The sequence below is a fragment of the Cynoglossus semilaevis genome, chromosome 20, assembly GCF_000523025.1.
Source record: "Cynoglossus semilaevis isolate Cse_v1.0 chromosome 20, Cse_v1.0, whole genome shotgun sequence".
NCBI classification, from domain to species: domain Eukaryota; kingdom Metazoa; phylum Chordata; class Actinopteri; order Pleuronectiformes; family Cynoglossidae; genus Cynoglossus; species Cynoglossus semilaevis.
Genome location: NC_024326.1, coordinates 1,658,351 through 1,675,540, shown reverse-complemented (window position 1 = coordinate 1,675,540; position 17,190 = coordinate 1,658,351). Strand labels below are relative to the sequence as shown.

The window sequence follows — 17,190 nt, the reverse complement described above, 5'->3', positions numbered from 1 at the left end:
CACAATCACCGCTGTGATTGGCTACGACCCCCTCAGTGAATACAGGGTAAGTGGAACAGATGATGGTTCGGTTTGCAAAAGTAAAAAAGTTTTTTAAAAAAAAGTGCTTTACAGCTGAACTGCCTCAGGGCCGAGATTTTAATTTTGATTGTGACAGTTGCACACGTTGCCCTCTATGGGTCTGATTAAGTTATAGCCTCTGAAGAATTCAGTGAGTGGAAACATGAAGAGCAGGGCTGGGAAACCATTCAAATCTTTAATCCGATTAATCACAATGTAGCTGTGTGTTAGGCCCAGTTCATCGTGATTAATCGTGATCATGCTCGTAATTGAACATGATTAATCAAGACACATCAAGAATTCTAAATATGCACATTCATATTCCTACAATTATTTTGTTTTAAACTTGTGCCTTAAACTTGTGCCTGTATAGTATACAGTATATCGCAATATATCATATCGTGACACGTATCGTATCGGCAGATTCTTACCAATACATATTACGAATTTGTTGCCTCCTGATTTACGTTGAGTCTTAAAGGAATTACTACAATCGTACGACTTGTTTCTCTCCTGCTGTGACTCACTGATCATGTCATGTGCTTTTGAAATGTCAGAATGATTTCTTCATCCAAATGATGCACTTTTTATGTACTTGACAGTTTAATCTGGGAGAAAGGATAAAATCCTTCTGTTACTTGGCTACTTCAGACCTCCTCCCTCTCTCTCTCTCTCTATCTCTCTCTCTCTCTCAGCGTGTAATTCCGTCTCCGTCCCTTGTTACTGCTTGGCATTTTGACAAGTGTGTGACAGTTAAGTCTGTCAACAACGGCAGCATGACGAATCCTTGCACAATATGGTGGCAATGAGCAGTGTCTCTCAGAAAAGTAGGGAAAAAAATGCTGTTGTGAAATAATTCTGAGGAGATGATAAACACCCGTCTGTTTTCATCACAAATACAAGTTAATCGATAAATGAAGCATGAGAGGAGTTGATTGGTCCGTGGACAAGAGGTGCTTGATTGGTTCCACAATCAGCCAACGTCGATGCTGTATGAAAGGGACTGAAGCTGACGTTATTCCACACCCTGGGCCGCCTATTGATTGTTAATAGTGATTTTTAAACAAGTGGCTTGTGTTCCTTAGGAGGTCGGGAAAAATGTTGGCACGAATGTAGGAGGTCACTTACAGTGAACAATGGAGAAGTACATCTGAAAAGTGTGTTACCCGAGCCACGATTTTGGCTGATTTCTGGGAAGATTTATATGGTAAATTTATTGACTATATAGAAATGAAGTTTTTAAGTCTTTTTGAGCACCCCATACAGGCCTGGCGTATGTACTACAGGGACCAATGTTTTTTCTGTCATTTTACAGTTCACTCCTGTCCTCAAAATGAAACGGTTGTGGTCGGAAATAAAGATAAAGTTCTCAAAGTTGTAATTTACCTCATATTACTTGTTTACTTGTTTTGAAATCTTTGTAATGAAATGCACACCTTTTCCTATAGTTTGTAATGTTTGGTGCAGTGGCACCAGATTGAGTTTTTTACCCATGGATGTAAAATGTTTAGTTGATTCTGCTATTTGTGCACAAACGGATAAAGAAAGTTTGAGTCACAGCGTGGCATAGAAGTAACACCGTGAGTCACAACAGAGAAAGAAGCTCGAAGCTTGTGAAAAACTTTGCCAGCGTTGGAGTGTAACTGTGTTTGGACAGCCACAGTACTCGAACATCTCAGTCCTGTAGCTGTGCCTTCAGTTTGTTTCCCCACTGTTCTAGAAAAAAATATGTTTTTGCTTCCAGTGAGTGTTTTAACTCCCTCTTTCTGCAGCGAAACAAACAAAAAACAACAAAAACATCCTGTTGCAGAGTTGGTTCCTTGATGTTGACACAGAGGAAGAAACAGGAAACGGAGGAAGTAAAGTACTGAGCTAACAGGAGAAATGAAATAAAAGGAGCAGCCTTTAGTCTTTCCTTTCCAGTTCTTAAACATATAAAATCATCACAATGTGCTCTTCTTTGTGAGCAAGGAGTTGTTGTTTTGTGTGTGTGGAACACAACAAGTTCCAATTCACTCCAGTCCTTTAAATGACAGAATCAGCACTTTGTATGGACAAAATCACACAGCACCAAGTGGAAAGCAAAGTATAGAATTGGCACTGAAAATGCTTCTCCACAAATCACTAGAATGTCACGTCACACACCTAGAATGAAGAGGAAGAAAGAAGTCGGAGAGAAGTGTGGGTGTAGATGGTTTGAAATAGGCTTTCAAAAAAAGAAGAAAAAGCCTCAAGTGATTCAAAGGCATAAAAGAAGAAGTCTGACGGGCCCAGAATTCAGGTGGGTCATTTTCTCTAATGAGGCAGAGCCAACATTACCCACAGACAGTTTCATGTTTGAGGATTTGAGGTCAGTTGGTGCTGTGAAAAGTCAGCATCAGCAGAACAGTGTTGGAAAGAGAAGTCAAAAACATCAAGACCAAAGTTGAGTTTTTTAGTCATCTTTGACTCTCAAATTAAAAAGTTAAAATCTAAACTCTAGTTAAATCCATAGACCTGAAGCCGCTGATTATGTTGGACTGTAACCTTTGACCCACACTTTCAATTACTTCACCTCCTAAAACTGATCTGCAGTTTGGTAATTATCTTAACAATACGTTCTGAGACAAAATGGGAGAAAAGCTGTTATCTTTTATCAGGACGTGGGGTCGTCTGGATGTTTTTTTATTATTATTATTATTTTAATAATTCAAATCAAACACATTCTAACCTCATCTCAAACCTTTTCTACGTACCTTTGTTATAATCCAGTTGTACCTGCTAGATTTAAAAACACGGTGTGGTTCTATATTGTACGTGATAAAATAACGTACACCAACCAGCAGTCATTAAACCCCTCTCTAATCTATCAGCAACCACTTATTTGTAGCATAGCAACTAAGTGCAGGTATGACCTTTGGTGACGAAGAGTCTTTTTTTAATGTAAATACTAGTTTCAAACGGAGGGATTGTGATTGACCAATTATTTATTCTTAGAAAAGCTGACATTTCTGACTAGTTTGCTCCTGAAACTCACCACAAATAGATTTATGTATATTTGATCATTAATTTGTGCCACACATGTGGGGTCTTGCGTCTCATACTTAAAATACAAGCCCACTTCTTCAGTCTCAACCCATGTGTCATTCGGACCGCACACCTCCAATGCATCTTTAAAAGTGAATTTAAAACACTTATACTGGTATAAACTGACGTCTGATGAATGTACATTTTTTTGTGATCTGAGCAGCTGAAATGGGTTGTGAATAATGAGCCGTATAAAAGCACAGTGAGCTCTGGAGAACACTACAAAGAAAAGCACAAATCAGTCCATAAAGCGGCACTTCTAGATGTGTGTTTTGTTCCAACTAAGTGCTGTTGTGAAAAGCCAGTGTGGTCTACCCTAAGTAAGTAACGCTGAGTCTTTCACCTGGGGGGGGGGGGGGGGGGGGGGGTGATTGATTAGAGGATTAGCAACCTTTTCAGCTGAATGCAGATTTGATTAGGTTCAGCGGCTGAAGTGAGTTTCCACCTAATTACTATTGAAGCTTTCAGCACATCCCTGTCCAGTTTTTCCCTCTGATGGTTGTGAGAATTTCCGTTCCACATTCTTTTGTCCTGAACCTCAGTAACACCGCGCTCTCTGTTCTTATAGAATTTGCAGCGTTCTCCTCTGCTGGTCTCGGAGCCTCCTAAAATGTGGAGGACTCGTGGACGGTGTGTTTCATAGCAACGTCCTCACGCAGGGTCAGAGGGGCAGAAGACAACCCCAAATTAACGAGAGTTTTGAGCCTGAAACTACACAATTAGTAAAAAGAATACATTTAAAAAATCTTCATTATCTCAAACCACAGGCATCTTCAGCCTCTGCCATGTTAGTGTGGAGCAGCACATGCACAGCTGACACTTTGACATCAGTACATTTTACCAGCCTTGGTTTTTAATGAGCTGAAATTAAACATATTATGTGCATATTTAAAATACAGCAGCACATATATATATTTAAATGAATGGACTGGAGGTGTCCTGGGAGGATCACCTTACCCACATGGATGTGGTCCATGTACTGTATACTGTGTCACGCTGCCGCTGGCTTTTCCACTGAATACCATCTGCTGCTCACAAACCTGTTTATACTTGCTAACTAATACACATACACACAGCTGTCACACGCGTGAAGTACTATTGGACTCTATCATGCATATCTCTAAATGTACACAATAATAATGGAAATGACATATGTGGTGTGGTGTCGGTTGCTCATGAGCTCCCCCTGTAAAACCAGCCTTGTGTCCAATAACAAGTGAAGCCACAGCATATGACCAGCATGGCCCCTACCAACCTGTTGGTTGAAGACCGCACCAAAGTTTGGTCCTCGTCGCTACAAATGTTCTTTCTTGGCCAAGCGTAGCTGCTCACAGCGGCAGCCGGGTGGTGAGTGTGAGTGTAGGAATGGAGGAGGACCAAAGGTGGTGCGATACCAACTCTTAACACCACAGAGGCTCCATTTATTTATATTGTTAACACTCCCACAAGTGCAGTTGGAGGCTGAACAGCCAACAGTTAGCAGGTGCCAACGGAGTTGAAGTTAGAAGAGGCAGCCATTGTTTGTCGGATTTTAGGGGATTATTTGAAGAAGAATTTGTGACAATAGATCATTTGAAATCAGTATTTTTTACACAGTATATATACACGTGCACAAATATTTTTTACACAGTATATATACACGTGTACAATTGTACAACTAATATCTTCATAATTACCTTAAAAATATTTGTACCCAAAATAATGAAAGTAATCCTGATGGTTCTTAACAACATACAGAATGCCATCCATCCATCATCCATCCATCATCCATCCATCATCCATCATCCATCATCCATCATCCATCATCCATCATCCATCCATACCAAGAGGCATATCTAGATTGGATTGACTACTCTTATTAATAATACAGTGAAAATACACTGTAGTCACACAATACTGTACTGTATAAGTGACAATGTGTCAGAGTAAATGTCTGTCCTTGCTGCCAGGGAAGCAGTAAAATGTCAAGTCCATTCAGAGCTCACTGAACCAGAACTGAGAGAGAAAAGAAGACGATCTGAGGTAGAACAGGTTTTGTTCTACTGATTTTTGAGGTTAAGGATCTTCACCTGTCACAGAGCTCTCTACCTGTCAATACTACACCATTAAATGTCAGCTGTGGAGAACTGTGAAAAGAATTATAATGTTCTGTCCCTTCTTCTCTGTGATGCTACAGTTGCAATGCAGTAATCAGCAAAACAGCAGAACGTACATGTGGTCCTATAATACTATCATAGTATTTTGTAGTACTATTCATCTTATCTGTACTGTAACTCCTTCTCCTGTGTCATTTTCAGCTGCTGCTCATCTCTCAGCCTCTTCAGTCGATTTCCCAGCGGCCACTTTGTACTTTCCCTTTTTTATGACTTTGTCTATGATTCTCTTCTGGTTGACTCGGTCTGCCGTGGTGCTGATTCATTTACTGTGGGAACTACATCCAGGGTTGTTGGTTTTGCTTCCCTGTGGTGATAAAGTTTATGTGCTGAAAACAATGATCAGCCTGCGGAGGACTGCTGAGGTAACACACACACACCTGAAAAAAAAAAAAAAACCCTTGCGAGAAAACAGAAAAAAGACGAAGCTAAGTGTGTACATCGACTCGTACTTTTCACATCATTCCAACACAAAAATATAAGGATTCTTGCCTGTTTATCATTCTGAAATTATTTTCATATTTTTGTAAATTTTCTGTGTTGGTTTCTTTTGTCAGTGAATTATTGATCTGCTGGAGAACAGTCTACGAAAGCTGTACAGATGCAGCTAACTGCAATTTCAAAATGTAAATTTCCAAAACAGCTTCACACATTAATGTGAAAATAAATAAATTTCTTTTTCTTTTTTTCATCTTTGTACTTTAAAGATTAATTTAACAACAAAACAATATAGCATTGCTGTCTTCTTTTACAGATAACCCAGGATAAACTTGTTTTGATCCCTCTGCTGGATGATGTTGTAATTACACCACACAGTTTACATGGATATTGTGCAGACGTGTTGTGTATGGATTCCGTCAGTTGAGACAATACTGTTGTCAATACTGTGAATTCAGGTTGATACCAAAACTAATAATGAACAAAGGAGTGATAAAAAACAGAACTCCTCTCTCATTACAGGAGAGGAGACTGCACGGAGGAGACGGCTGGAGAACTGGAGAGCTATTAAATGAAAAAGTCACCGGTGTGTGCAGAAGGAGCCTCAATAGATTTTGATATTTACTCAGTTAATTCCTGCAGATATAGGTGCGATCAGGTCTGAACGGCAGCGGCTCGCTCCTCCGGTGTTTTTAAGGATCAACATCTGGAGGTTTTCAGAAAGAGATTGGCTTAGTTGGCATTTAAACTATTTACTGTATAAATATATGTCCTGAATATAAATGCATGTTCTGATCTCTATAATCACATCATTACAGCGGTCGACTGCATTCACACAAACACAACGACTGCATTCACACAAACACAACCAAAGGGATGACACTTTCTGCAGGGGTTAATTACGCCATTAATCATCCTGTGCTTTTGCACCTAACTGTTGTGTGATCAGGAACGAGACTGAAGCGGAAGCCAAAAGTGAAGTGGAAGGCATGGAGGAAGCGTGAACCAGGTTGAGATAAAAGCCAATGATGTGAAAAGCTGAGGACAAAGCTCAGAGTTGAGGAGAAGGGTCTTATTTAAGGCAGCTGCTGAGGTCAGTGTTGCTGTGAGGCAGCAGGTGAACGCCGGCTTATTGCTCTGTCTTTTCTTATATTGCAGCCACACTCATCTGTCTTTTAAGAGCACGTGGAGAGCAGGGATGTGACGCTGTGATTGCCAGCAGCACTGCATGTGTCTTAATGGTCCAAAGTGACACGAATCATAACAAGCGCATTTCCAACCGAGCCACTTCCATCAGTGTTTGTCCGACATGACTCACATGCTCCCCCATCTCTCTCTCTCTGTCTCCCCCCTCGCTTTGAACCAGCAGCACCAGATCCGGAGGGTGAATAGCCATATTTATCGATTCATTGACTTCTGAGAAAAAGACGCTGCCTTCTGTTCCTGGCGGTCAGTTTTTAATGACAAGCTGTGTCATAGCTGAGGCAGGTCGTTCCGGTGGTGTTCTAAACGAACGTGCAGCCGGAGCGCCGAACTGCCGGGTGGGAGAACAACCGTCGTCTCTGCCAAAATTGGAAAAGAGCTTCACTCAGTGAGAACACTTTCAATTCAAGTCACAAATATTCTTTGATTTCCTGTTGACATGCACTCACTGAACTGTTTTTTTTTACCATGTTTCAAAGTACGTTTCAGTACACGTGATGGAGGGCTGTGGTGAAGATTAGTCTTAGCTTAACATCACCTAGTCAGTTATCTTAGTTTTTGTGTATCTCTTAGTGTAATGGTTAGCACGTCAGCCTGGAGCAGCAGATCTGCTGTCAACACTGTAAAGTTGAAAGAGAAATGATTGAGGTTCATACAGAAAGGTCTTAACTTCAGACTCATCTATATTATTTTTTCAGGTATTTTCAACCAATTACAAAACAGATCAAACCCCCACCGTGTCGTTCCCATGTAGTGGGGAGTAAAAGGTATTTAAAAAAGAATAATAGCAATAGTGATATAATTGTCTTTATTCACTCTTTGTTGCTTCTCTCCTTTTTCCTTACAGACTACACCTCAATCGCAACGCGGACGAAAAGCATGAACAATCGAACACCGAACAATACATTTGGCGCAAGTTGACAAGGAACCTGAGAACAAATCAATATTTTAAAGACAACACAGTGCACCGCGTCACATGACAGCTATAAAACCAAATATCTTCAAATAAACGTTAACATAAATCTGGATCTTTTCCGTTCTGGAAGACATAAGTAATCGATCGTCAGCACAATGGATAGCGTTTTCAAATAATGACGTATAAAAATAATATAATCCAAGTATTTACCTGAATTATAACCATTTTTTATCACCCTTATATTATAATCACGTGACTCTGAACACATCACCACAGAGACCCCGGGCTGCTAACCAGGACTGACTCCAGTGAGTTTCCAGCTTCCCATGGTGAAAATAAAAACCTGGTGTCGGGCTAAGGTGATGAAATGTAAGAAATCCTACGATCCCGTTCAAATGCTGCTGCTCTCACTCTGACCCTCTACAAATGTCACACATGTCATTCAGACACACAGTGATACAGAGCGGCTCCTCTGTTACTCAAGTGTTTGACATTTCTACTTGTCATGTCTGGTATTTAAACCAGTCAAACCTTCGCTCTGACACCAGCACCGTACCTCTGGCTGCTGAGTAAGTAAGTTTTCAATAGTTAAACTTTAAATACTATTTAAATGATTTTTTTTAATCTTCAATTGCGCCTTTACTATGAAAACATCACGGTGTTGATTGGCTGCATTTAAAATTGAATGACACGTTCAGCTGAGAAGAAGAAGAAGAAGAAGAAGAAGAAGAGAAGATCTATTCATACATCAGAGGTTGAGCCACATATAGAGACAAACTATTCACATATTCACTCATATCTATGACCAATGTCAAGTGTATAATTGACCCCTTTAAAAAAAATCCCACCTCATTAGTGAGGACTCCAGGTGGGGTATTAGTGACCTCTAGGGCAACAGCTCTGGCCGCTCTTCTACCATATGGCCCTGAGAGAAAAATAATTATTCAAATTTTGTTTTTTTATTCTAAAGGTCATTATTCAAACACTAAACATAAGATTTAACAGTTTGCTGAGGGAAATATGGAAACAACAGCTTATTTCATCACATTGAACTGTTCTGACTCACAATAACACAACATCAACCTGCTCTAATCTCATCTGTCACCCAAATCTAATTCTCTGGAGGATGATTTTCAGAAAAATTCCATTTATTTTGATATTATTCAAGTTCCCCACTCTGCTGCTGCTGCTGCTGCTGCTGCTGCTGCTGGCACGATGTTGCCACCTCATCGCCTCACAGCGGGGCTCATGTAAAATGGTTAATGAGCTGTACTTGCTTTCTTCCAGACATAGCACTTTCAATTACAGCTGAGACTTGGGATCTTGTTTCATCAGACCAGAAAACCTTTTGTCTGACACTTAGACTCATGCTTTTACAACTTCGGGCTCAACTCCAGGCGGCGCTGAGAGCTTTTTAGTGTTTTCTCCCTCTGAGACCTTTACTCAGTTCTGCTCTGAACTTCATCTGTCCCCAGAGAACTGGTGAATGTTTTTCTTCTTCTTCAGTTCTCCCTCTGGATGGAGTCACAGAAATCACTTACATTAATCAGGTTATACAATACTGTCGTTGACAAACTGTCTGTGGAGGAAATAGTAAATAGATTGTTCAGCAACAGTTCCATTAGAAGTAGACAGATGATCAAATACAGTGTTCGTCCATTCATCAGGGTCACTACATTGTCTCGATATGTCACAAAGGGAAGGACTAGTGACCTCTACAGGTGTTTACATGTTTCCAATGACATGAACAAGTCAACTGTGTGGGTTTCAGAGATTATATATCCAGACCTGACCACTGTTATAGATGGAAACGGTCTCAAAATAGGTTGAACTTATGAATGGGTGAACGATGCTGTTTGTGTTTGTAGGTAATCATATGGGTTTCAACATGTGGCAGGTCTGCCTGGTTGAAGAGTGGGGGGGGCAAGGGGCCAGTGTGGGGGGGGGGGGTACAGAGGCTGATCTGGACTATTGAGATGCAGTCAAGGGAACATGCTGCAGAATGTGTTGCCTTGCCAACCAAGCCCCTCAGAGTGAGAGGGTTAAATGTAAAAGATTCTCTGCGAATGCAAATATAGACTGCCATCTGTTTTCCTTACACTCCCTTTGTTACACTGTTGAAAATATGCAACGATGTGCCAGTGTGTAGGTGTAGGTGTTCAGATCAATGGTGCTCGACAGCAATGTACTAATTTGATTTTGAGGTACCGTCGGGACGATATACATACCTGGACTAATTACACAGTCATCCGTGTGCCTGCTAATGAATGGAAATGAGGGCAAATTGGCTGCTGCTCATGTAGATGAACCACTCACTCTGCAATTTACAAATAATAATAATAATAGTAATATCAATAATAATAATAATAATATCAATAATAATTGTAATTGTATAATTGTATAATTATTATTGTTATTGTCAATAATAAAAATATTAATAATAATAATATTTACAACAGTTTTTAATTTTTTTCAACTCCCTTTTTCTCAGTGACTTTACACCAGCTTGTTGATTGATTAAAATGCAACTTCTCAGAAGCTAAAGTTTTTGGTCAACTTTTCCTGATTCCTGATTCCTGTTAATCTCCAGCGGAGCAGACGCAGATACGACATCAGGAGAAAAATAGCAAACTTGTTGCTAAGGAACAGTGGGGAAATAAGTCTAACTTTTCTTGAAGCATGATGATTTTATCTCCTATGGTGCACAAGTCTTTGTGCCTGTGTGTGTGTGTGTGTGTGTTAAAGCATCATGGAGGTGGTGGTGATGAGAGGAATCAGGTTTAGAGGAGGTTGTTCCTAGGCAACTGTTTTTTCTCGTCTTTTCTTTTAATATGAAACTTGTTTTTTTCCGGTGTTTTCTGTCTCCTCCTGTTCATTATGCTTTTCCACAAATATGATATCAGCGAGGCAGGGTTAACTGACTCTCTAGCGTACAAGCCAACATAACTCAGTGATGATAAAAAAAATCAGTAAAAAGCACTACTTTGTTCTTTTTCCAAAAGAACAAAAATAAGCAGCGGTTTGTCAGTAAAATTCCCAAGATCAAACGCACACACCGCTCACACAGACAGGACATGACATAAAATAATTAACCCAGTGGTTTGTATCTGCCTCTGTTTTCAGGAGTCAGTGTGTAAGACTTAGTTACATACGTTAGATGCAGAGGTTTGGTTTTATAGCCCCTGTACACTGCTGTTTGTACAACAAGGCAACTACATGACAATGTTTCACCAACAATATACTGTATCACATTTTAAATATAACTTTCTTTAAATTTCTGAAAAAACTACAAAAATGTAAATCTCCTGGAGAAAAAAAAAAGAAAAACCTGAAATTTAATGGGTGATAAAGTCTTTTCCAGTGTTACTGAGGATATTAGTCCACAAATAAACTATTTAATTCTTCCACATCTATTCCTCTTTTTAAATGTCATCATGGATTCCAACCTCAGCCTCTAGTGCTGACATGAGCAAACTATGGCCCGTGGGCCAGATATGGCCCATTGGGCTTTCTAATCTGGCCCCCCAAAAACTGTTAAAAACACAGTTAAGACTGATTTAATTCTTTCTGTGTCAGCCATTGCAATGAATTGATCATTGATATAATTTTACTTGATGTCACTAGATGGCAGCAGGTATCGAATAACATATTACTTCACCCAAATATACTTATATTATTATTCCCACCAATAGCCCATCTGTTGTCAGGATGACTTACGTCTGTCAGGCAGGGTTTGGAAATGTCAGCGTGTGACCTTATCACCGTCATCCGTTTAATTAAAGCTGAATTTGTGCATCTGAATGTATCTGAGTGTGTGTGTGTGTGCAACAGCAACAGATTTGCCAGTATTTAGTGACAGGACCCCCTCTGCAGCAGATCTACTGTATCTGTGTGTACGTACACTCCCTTTGACAGTCAAGACAAAGCAACACTTAATCAAAGCCTCTTCCACCCACTCGTCCACCGTCACACTACCGTACATTGATGTTTGTGATTTGACTTTTAATTAGCCGTGTGTGTGTGTGTGTGTGTGTGTGTGTGTGTGCGATGGTTAAATGGAAGCTTTCTACAGGATGTTTCAGGTGGAAACCTGTGGCGGACTCTGTGTTTTGTCGTAGTCTAATTAAAAGCCTCTCTCTTGGAAGACATGACCTCCACATTATCCAAGCACACACACTGTGCGTGTCAGCATGTGTGTGTGTGTGTGTTAGAGAACAACCCACTGCCACCTCTAACAGCGGGAGATAGCACGCAGCATCCCTTTAATTATCCCTGACAGTTGTTTGCCCTCGTTATCCAAAACCATGCACTGCAACACGGCGTGATGGTCAGAATCACTTTGTAGAATTCTCAACTAGATGGAACAAGACAGTCAGACATTTATTTAAAGACATTTAAATCATCTACATCTATAGAGATGTGGAAAGTGGAAGAATGAGCTGAAAGTTTGTGCAAAATTTAGATGAGGCACTCAAAGACGGGAGACCTCGCCACCTTGTGGGGCATCACGGTATTGAGCTGCAACGATTAATCTGAGTACTGACAGGGGAGCTGTGGATTAATCACAGGTAAACCAATAACTATGGAACATGAGTTATCAGGATAAATCAACATTCACAGATATGATGTATGTGTTTCACCTGTTTTTAGTTGTCACTTATCCAAATGATTTGGATAAGTGACATCTAAAAATGATGATTTATGAATTATTAATTATGTAAAAATGTCAAGAAATAAAGTATAATGTAACTAAAAATATAACAGGATTTTGTTTTCTAAAGGTGGTGGGTTTAAAACATGTTTGCCCTCCATTTTTATTTTATTCTTAAATGTACTTCTTAGTTGGATATTGTAAATCCACAGTTCAAAACAAGTCTAAATATCAAGTTTTTAATGTAAAGTTACAAACAACTATAATTAAATTAATATAATATAATATTCCAAAGAGTTATTAATGATGCTCCAAAGCATTATTGTTAAATGAGCAAGTTTGGAACCATTATATATAAAATGTAGACCTATATTATATATAAAGTTATTGTAAATTATTTATGCACATTATAACAAATTGTTTTTTATATAAATCACTTTATATATAATTCACCTATAGGATTAGTGACAACAATATGCAACCGATTTTTAGTCAATGCAAGGCACAGAGGAGACAAGTGTGCTGGGCTTCATTAGATTTTCAATTATCCACAGCGTTTCTGGAGGGGAGTTTCCATTGTGGATTAAGGAGGTAGAGACATGTCCAGACACAAACTCAGACCTCAGATCACACCTCAAAAGAAAAGTGATGACACATTATTTACCCCTGGTGACTGTATAGATAGGAATAAAAGGCATCACCTTCAATAAAAGATAGACAATTAGATGATAATAATAATGAAATATTTATGATCGTTGTTGTTTGGCAATCCCCAAACACACTTTATTTATTCAAGGCCCAGTATTGTTCTTTCATTTTGAGCAAATAAGCTGTTTTTATTTATTTTTTAAATTTTATTTATGCACAATGTCGCCGTCTACTGGCCAAAACAGCACAACCGACTGTAATTGTATGTAGCATAGGTTTTGAAGGCAGTTACTGCAAAGTTCTTAGATAACGTAAAGTGTTGCATTCATGTTAGTTTCAGATTGTTGATAGATTAAGAGACTATATATACGTTTGTGGGGTGGGGGCGGGTGAAAAGTTACGTGACCATTATTAAGGAGGGAAAAGCTTGACAACACCACCCTGGGAACTTCACCCAGGGAATTGCTCAAACACAAGGAACAAAGGTTCGTGGTTAGTGGAGGGCAAGAGACGTGGTTCAAAGTTTGAAAATACAAATTTTATTCAACATTTGTTTTTAAAAAGTATACTCCGTAAAACTCATTCACATAAAATAAAAGAGAAACCTAATCAGGGCTGAGGCCGAAGTGGATGGGCAAGGGCTAGTGCAGGGGCCAGATCCTCCAAAATAAGGCAAAAATAACTTAAGTGACCAGGCACACGTGGCAAACACACCCTCAGTGAAGAAACCCAGTCCAGGGGACACAGCAAGATCCGACGGGAGGACACCCCCTCCAGGTCACCAGCCCCGCCCCCACTGGCCTACAGCAACTGAAGAGGAAAAAGACTAGCACATTAGTGGGGTAGTCCCCAATAAAAGAAAAAATGCTTATGCATAGGACCGAACAATCGTCCTGCACAGTGTGTATCTTGGCAGCAACAGATATACGGCAATACAGTGAAAACAGCACAAAACAACACCAAACAAAGCAGCACAAAATAACACCAAAAAAAGCAGCACAAAATAACACCAAACAAAGCAGCAGCGGCCCAATGAGGTGGTTACAACACCTAGTCAAAAGGAAAACACTATTAGCATGTGCTAGATGCACTAAGATTGATGCAGTGGCACGTAACACTGTGCATACCTTCTCAGAACACACATACTCATGAGGAGGAAGGTTTGGACTCCAGCCGCCAGCATCCACCTGTGACCAGACCAGCATTAACCACCTAGCAGCACCAAGAACAACGCTGAGAGAAACCACACTTACCACCGGCCAACGACCCCAGCAGCGCACAGGGAGCACGGAGCAGCACACAAACACCTACAACAACAATTACAAATACCTTAAGTATAAGAACAAACAAAACGACGAGCGAGGTGAAGCAGCGGGCAGCCATACCTGTCGGGCACACGACCTCTGACCCGGAAGTAACGCGAGTGACGAGCGCAGAGGAATACCCGGTGGGCTTACCTCAACAACTGGCGGAAGTGAGGAAGGGAAACCATAGCAACAGTCAACAGAAAGAGCGAGGGGAAAAACAAGACAAAAACGCTCGTACTGCTACACGTTGTTGCATTGAAAACCAGTTGTGCTGTTCCATGACATGTAATTCCAGACCAAACTGTTTGTAATTGTATTATTACACAATTACATATTAACAATTAACCATCAAAAACATGTTATAACAATTACCACTTTCATTAAACAAATATATTCCTTTTGTATTAGCAACGTCTCCTTGGCAGACAATTGTTGGAGGAAAAACACTCAAGTGCTCTGCTTTTAGCAAAAGCGACGTATAAGGTCTGCAGCATATTCTCCGATTCTCTATGCACTTTTCATTATTCTGCATGGTTGACCACGTCACCACGTTTTATAAAAGGACGAACGTACAATCCACCGTGAAACCTACTTCGTTGGAGTCACGTGACAACTGCCGTCATAAAAGTGTCCGTTATGCGCTTGCTGAGTACAGCAGTTGTGTTAGGGTTAGCTGGGAGTCGTGGTTTACTGCGAACCATGGTAAGCAAAACTACCTCCTGATATACGTGTTATTTATTTATTTTCGTGCTTTATTCAGAGGCTCGCGTTAATGTCTTATTTTCCTTTCTGTCTTATAAAGCCAACAACTTGTCGACGTTAAAGATGCCTATTTTTAAATGAGGTGCAACAGACAAATAGGTCCGACGGTGTATAACTGCGTTTGTTAGCATCTTGTTTGAGAAACAGATGCTTCTTGTTCGCATACAAACATCCTTTACGGCGTGAAGAAATGCGTAAACGTTAGTAATTTTTTCTCAGAGGTTCGTGGCCAATAAAGGCGTGACTTGTGTTGCTCGGGTTGTTGTACGTTAAGATATAAGTGATTAGCAGGCTTCGGCTATGGAAGTTAACATCATGCAAGACAAGAAAACATCCACTAAATGAATTAATTCTCCGTTTCATTCCTTTTATCCCGTGCTTTGTCTTCAGTATTCCATTTATCTCTGCTTTGGTATATAAGGCGTATAGTTCGATTTGTTCGTATAGATAAGATGAAGCTAAACAAGTTGAAGCTAATTATTTCACTTGACGTAATTCGATAACATTTAGAGCAAGGGCACATAATCCCTAAGACCTATTAAGCCTGCACTGTGACTTCATCGTGCCTTTTGTTTTTAAAATAGCCGTAACAAGATTATTTTATATCTTAAACTACAACAACAATAAAAGTATGATAATTTAGTGTGGATTACCACACCAGCAATAATAGGAAGTCGTTCTTGTATTACCAAAGGTCACAAGTAATGTGTGACCTTTGGTCTACTTCTGTGTACTTTAACCTCATCATTTCCTCCAGTCTTTAACTGTCATACGCAGTCACTTTTTCTGCCATGTTCTGCTGTATGCAGTGTGCTCAGGTGGGAGACTGGCAAAGCGCCAAATCCATCTACGAGTTCTCGGCCAAGGATATTGACGGGAATGATGTGTCACTGGAGAAATACCGGTAATGTGTGTGTAGGAACAACAGTTACATCATGAACTATGTGGGTGACCATGTTCATGCCCTATGTGACCAGTATAAAGTCACATGCACGCAGCTCAACTATGTGTTTATGGTTTTCTTCACTTCTGTCTAACAGGGGGAACGTGTGCGTCATTGTAAACGTTGCCTCTAAATGAGGAAAGACCAGAGTAAACTACACTCAGCTGGTGGAGATGCACGCCTCCTATGCTGAGAAAGGTTTACGTATCCTGGGCTTCCCATGTAACCAGTTTGGTGGACAGGTGAGAAGCAGACCATTGAACTTTTAACACTCCTGCTTCTTTACTTTGTGTGGAAATCTTTATCTCTTATCTAATTGGTTAAATTTTGAAGACATTCCTCATCTGGTAAATATTGAACCGTTTCTCTTTGTGCCTGCCCTTCAGGAGCCTGGTACTGACGCAGAGATCAAAGAATTTGCTCATGGCTACAATGTTGAGTTTGACCTCTTCAGTAAGATCGAAGTGAATGGAGACAACGCACACCCCCTGTGGAAGTGGATGAAGGCGCAGCCTAAAGGGAAGGGGCTTCTCGGAAAGTGAGTTGTTTTCCTATTTTATGTCCCTTTTTTTAAAACTTTGCCCTAATCATGGGCTAGCTGTTTGATTATAGATGATCATAGATGGAATTGTTCATTCTTAACATCATTATTTCCAACATTTTTCACAATTTGCAGCATCATATACAGTACTTAAAAATGGTATACTATACTGCAAGACTGGGATATGTAGTAATTCTAGATATAATCGGCCATTCTCTTAAATATCAATGCCTTTTGTTTATTTCATTGTGAATTAAAACTTTTCTCAGTAAAGTATTTCTCTTCCCTATTTCCATTACAGTGCCATTAAATGGAACTTCACAAAGGTAAACCATTTCAAGTTTTGTTCTGTATGGCCTTTTGTTTATCCCAGTGATCACATTTTGACTTTTTTTTTTTTTTCCTGCAGTTCCTTATAAACAAGGAAGGGCAGGTGGTGAAGAGATATGGTCCAACAGATGATCCCAGAGTAAGTTTTATTCTCTGTGGTCTGTATAATCCC

At 39.9% G+C, this 17,190-nt stretch overlaps 1 protein-coding gene and 1 long non-coding RNA gene across 2 annotated transcripts in view; one reads left to right on the top strand and one right to left on the bottom strand.

The window, feature by feature from the left end:
- Positions 1 to 13,654: 13,654 nt before the first annotated feature.
- Positions 13,655 to 14,864, bottom strand: LOC103395915 (uncharacterized). Its single transcript, XR_523307.3, has 4 exons — positions 14,521 to 14,864; positions 14,389 to 14,442; positions 14,263 to 14,322; positions 13,655 to 13,945 (listed from the first exon to the last, which is right to left on the bottom strand). It is a non-coding gene; the product is annotated as an uncharacterized LOC103395915 (long non-coding RNA).
- A 131-nt stretch (positions 14,865 to 14,995) lies between these two features.
- Positions 14,996 to 17,190, top strand: part of LOC103395914 (phospholipid hydroperoxide glutathione peroxidase-like) — a 2,828-nt gene continuing 633 nt past the window's right edge. The window contains exons 1-6 of the mRNA XM_008333765.3: positions 14,996 to 15,144; positions 16,014 to 16,108; positions 16,245 to 16,389; positions 16,534 to 16,685; positions 16,990 to 17,014; positions 17,098 to 17,157. Coding sequence (XP_008331987.2) covers positions 15,079 to 15,144; positions 16,014 to 16,108; positions 16,245 to 16,389; positions 16,534 to 16,685; positions 16,990 to 17,014; positions 17,098 to 17,157 — 543 coding nt within the window. The 5' untranslated portion in view covers positions 14,996 to 15,078. The remainder of the gene's footprint in view (positions 15,145 to 16,013; positions 16,109 to 16,244; positions 16,390 to 16,533; positions 16,686 to 16,989; positions 17,015 to 17,097; positions 17,158 to 17,190) is intronic.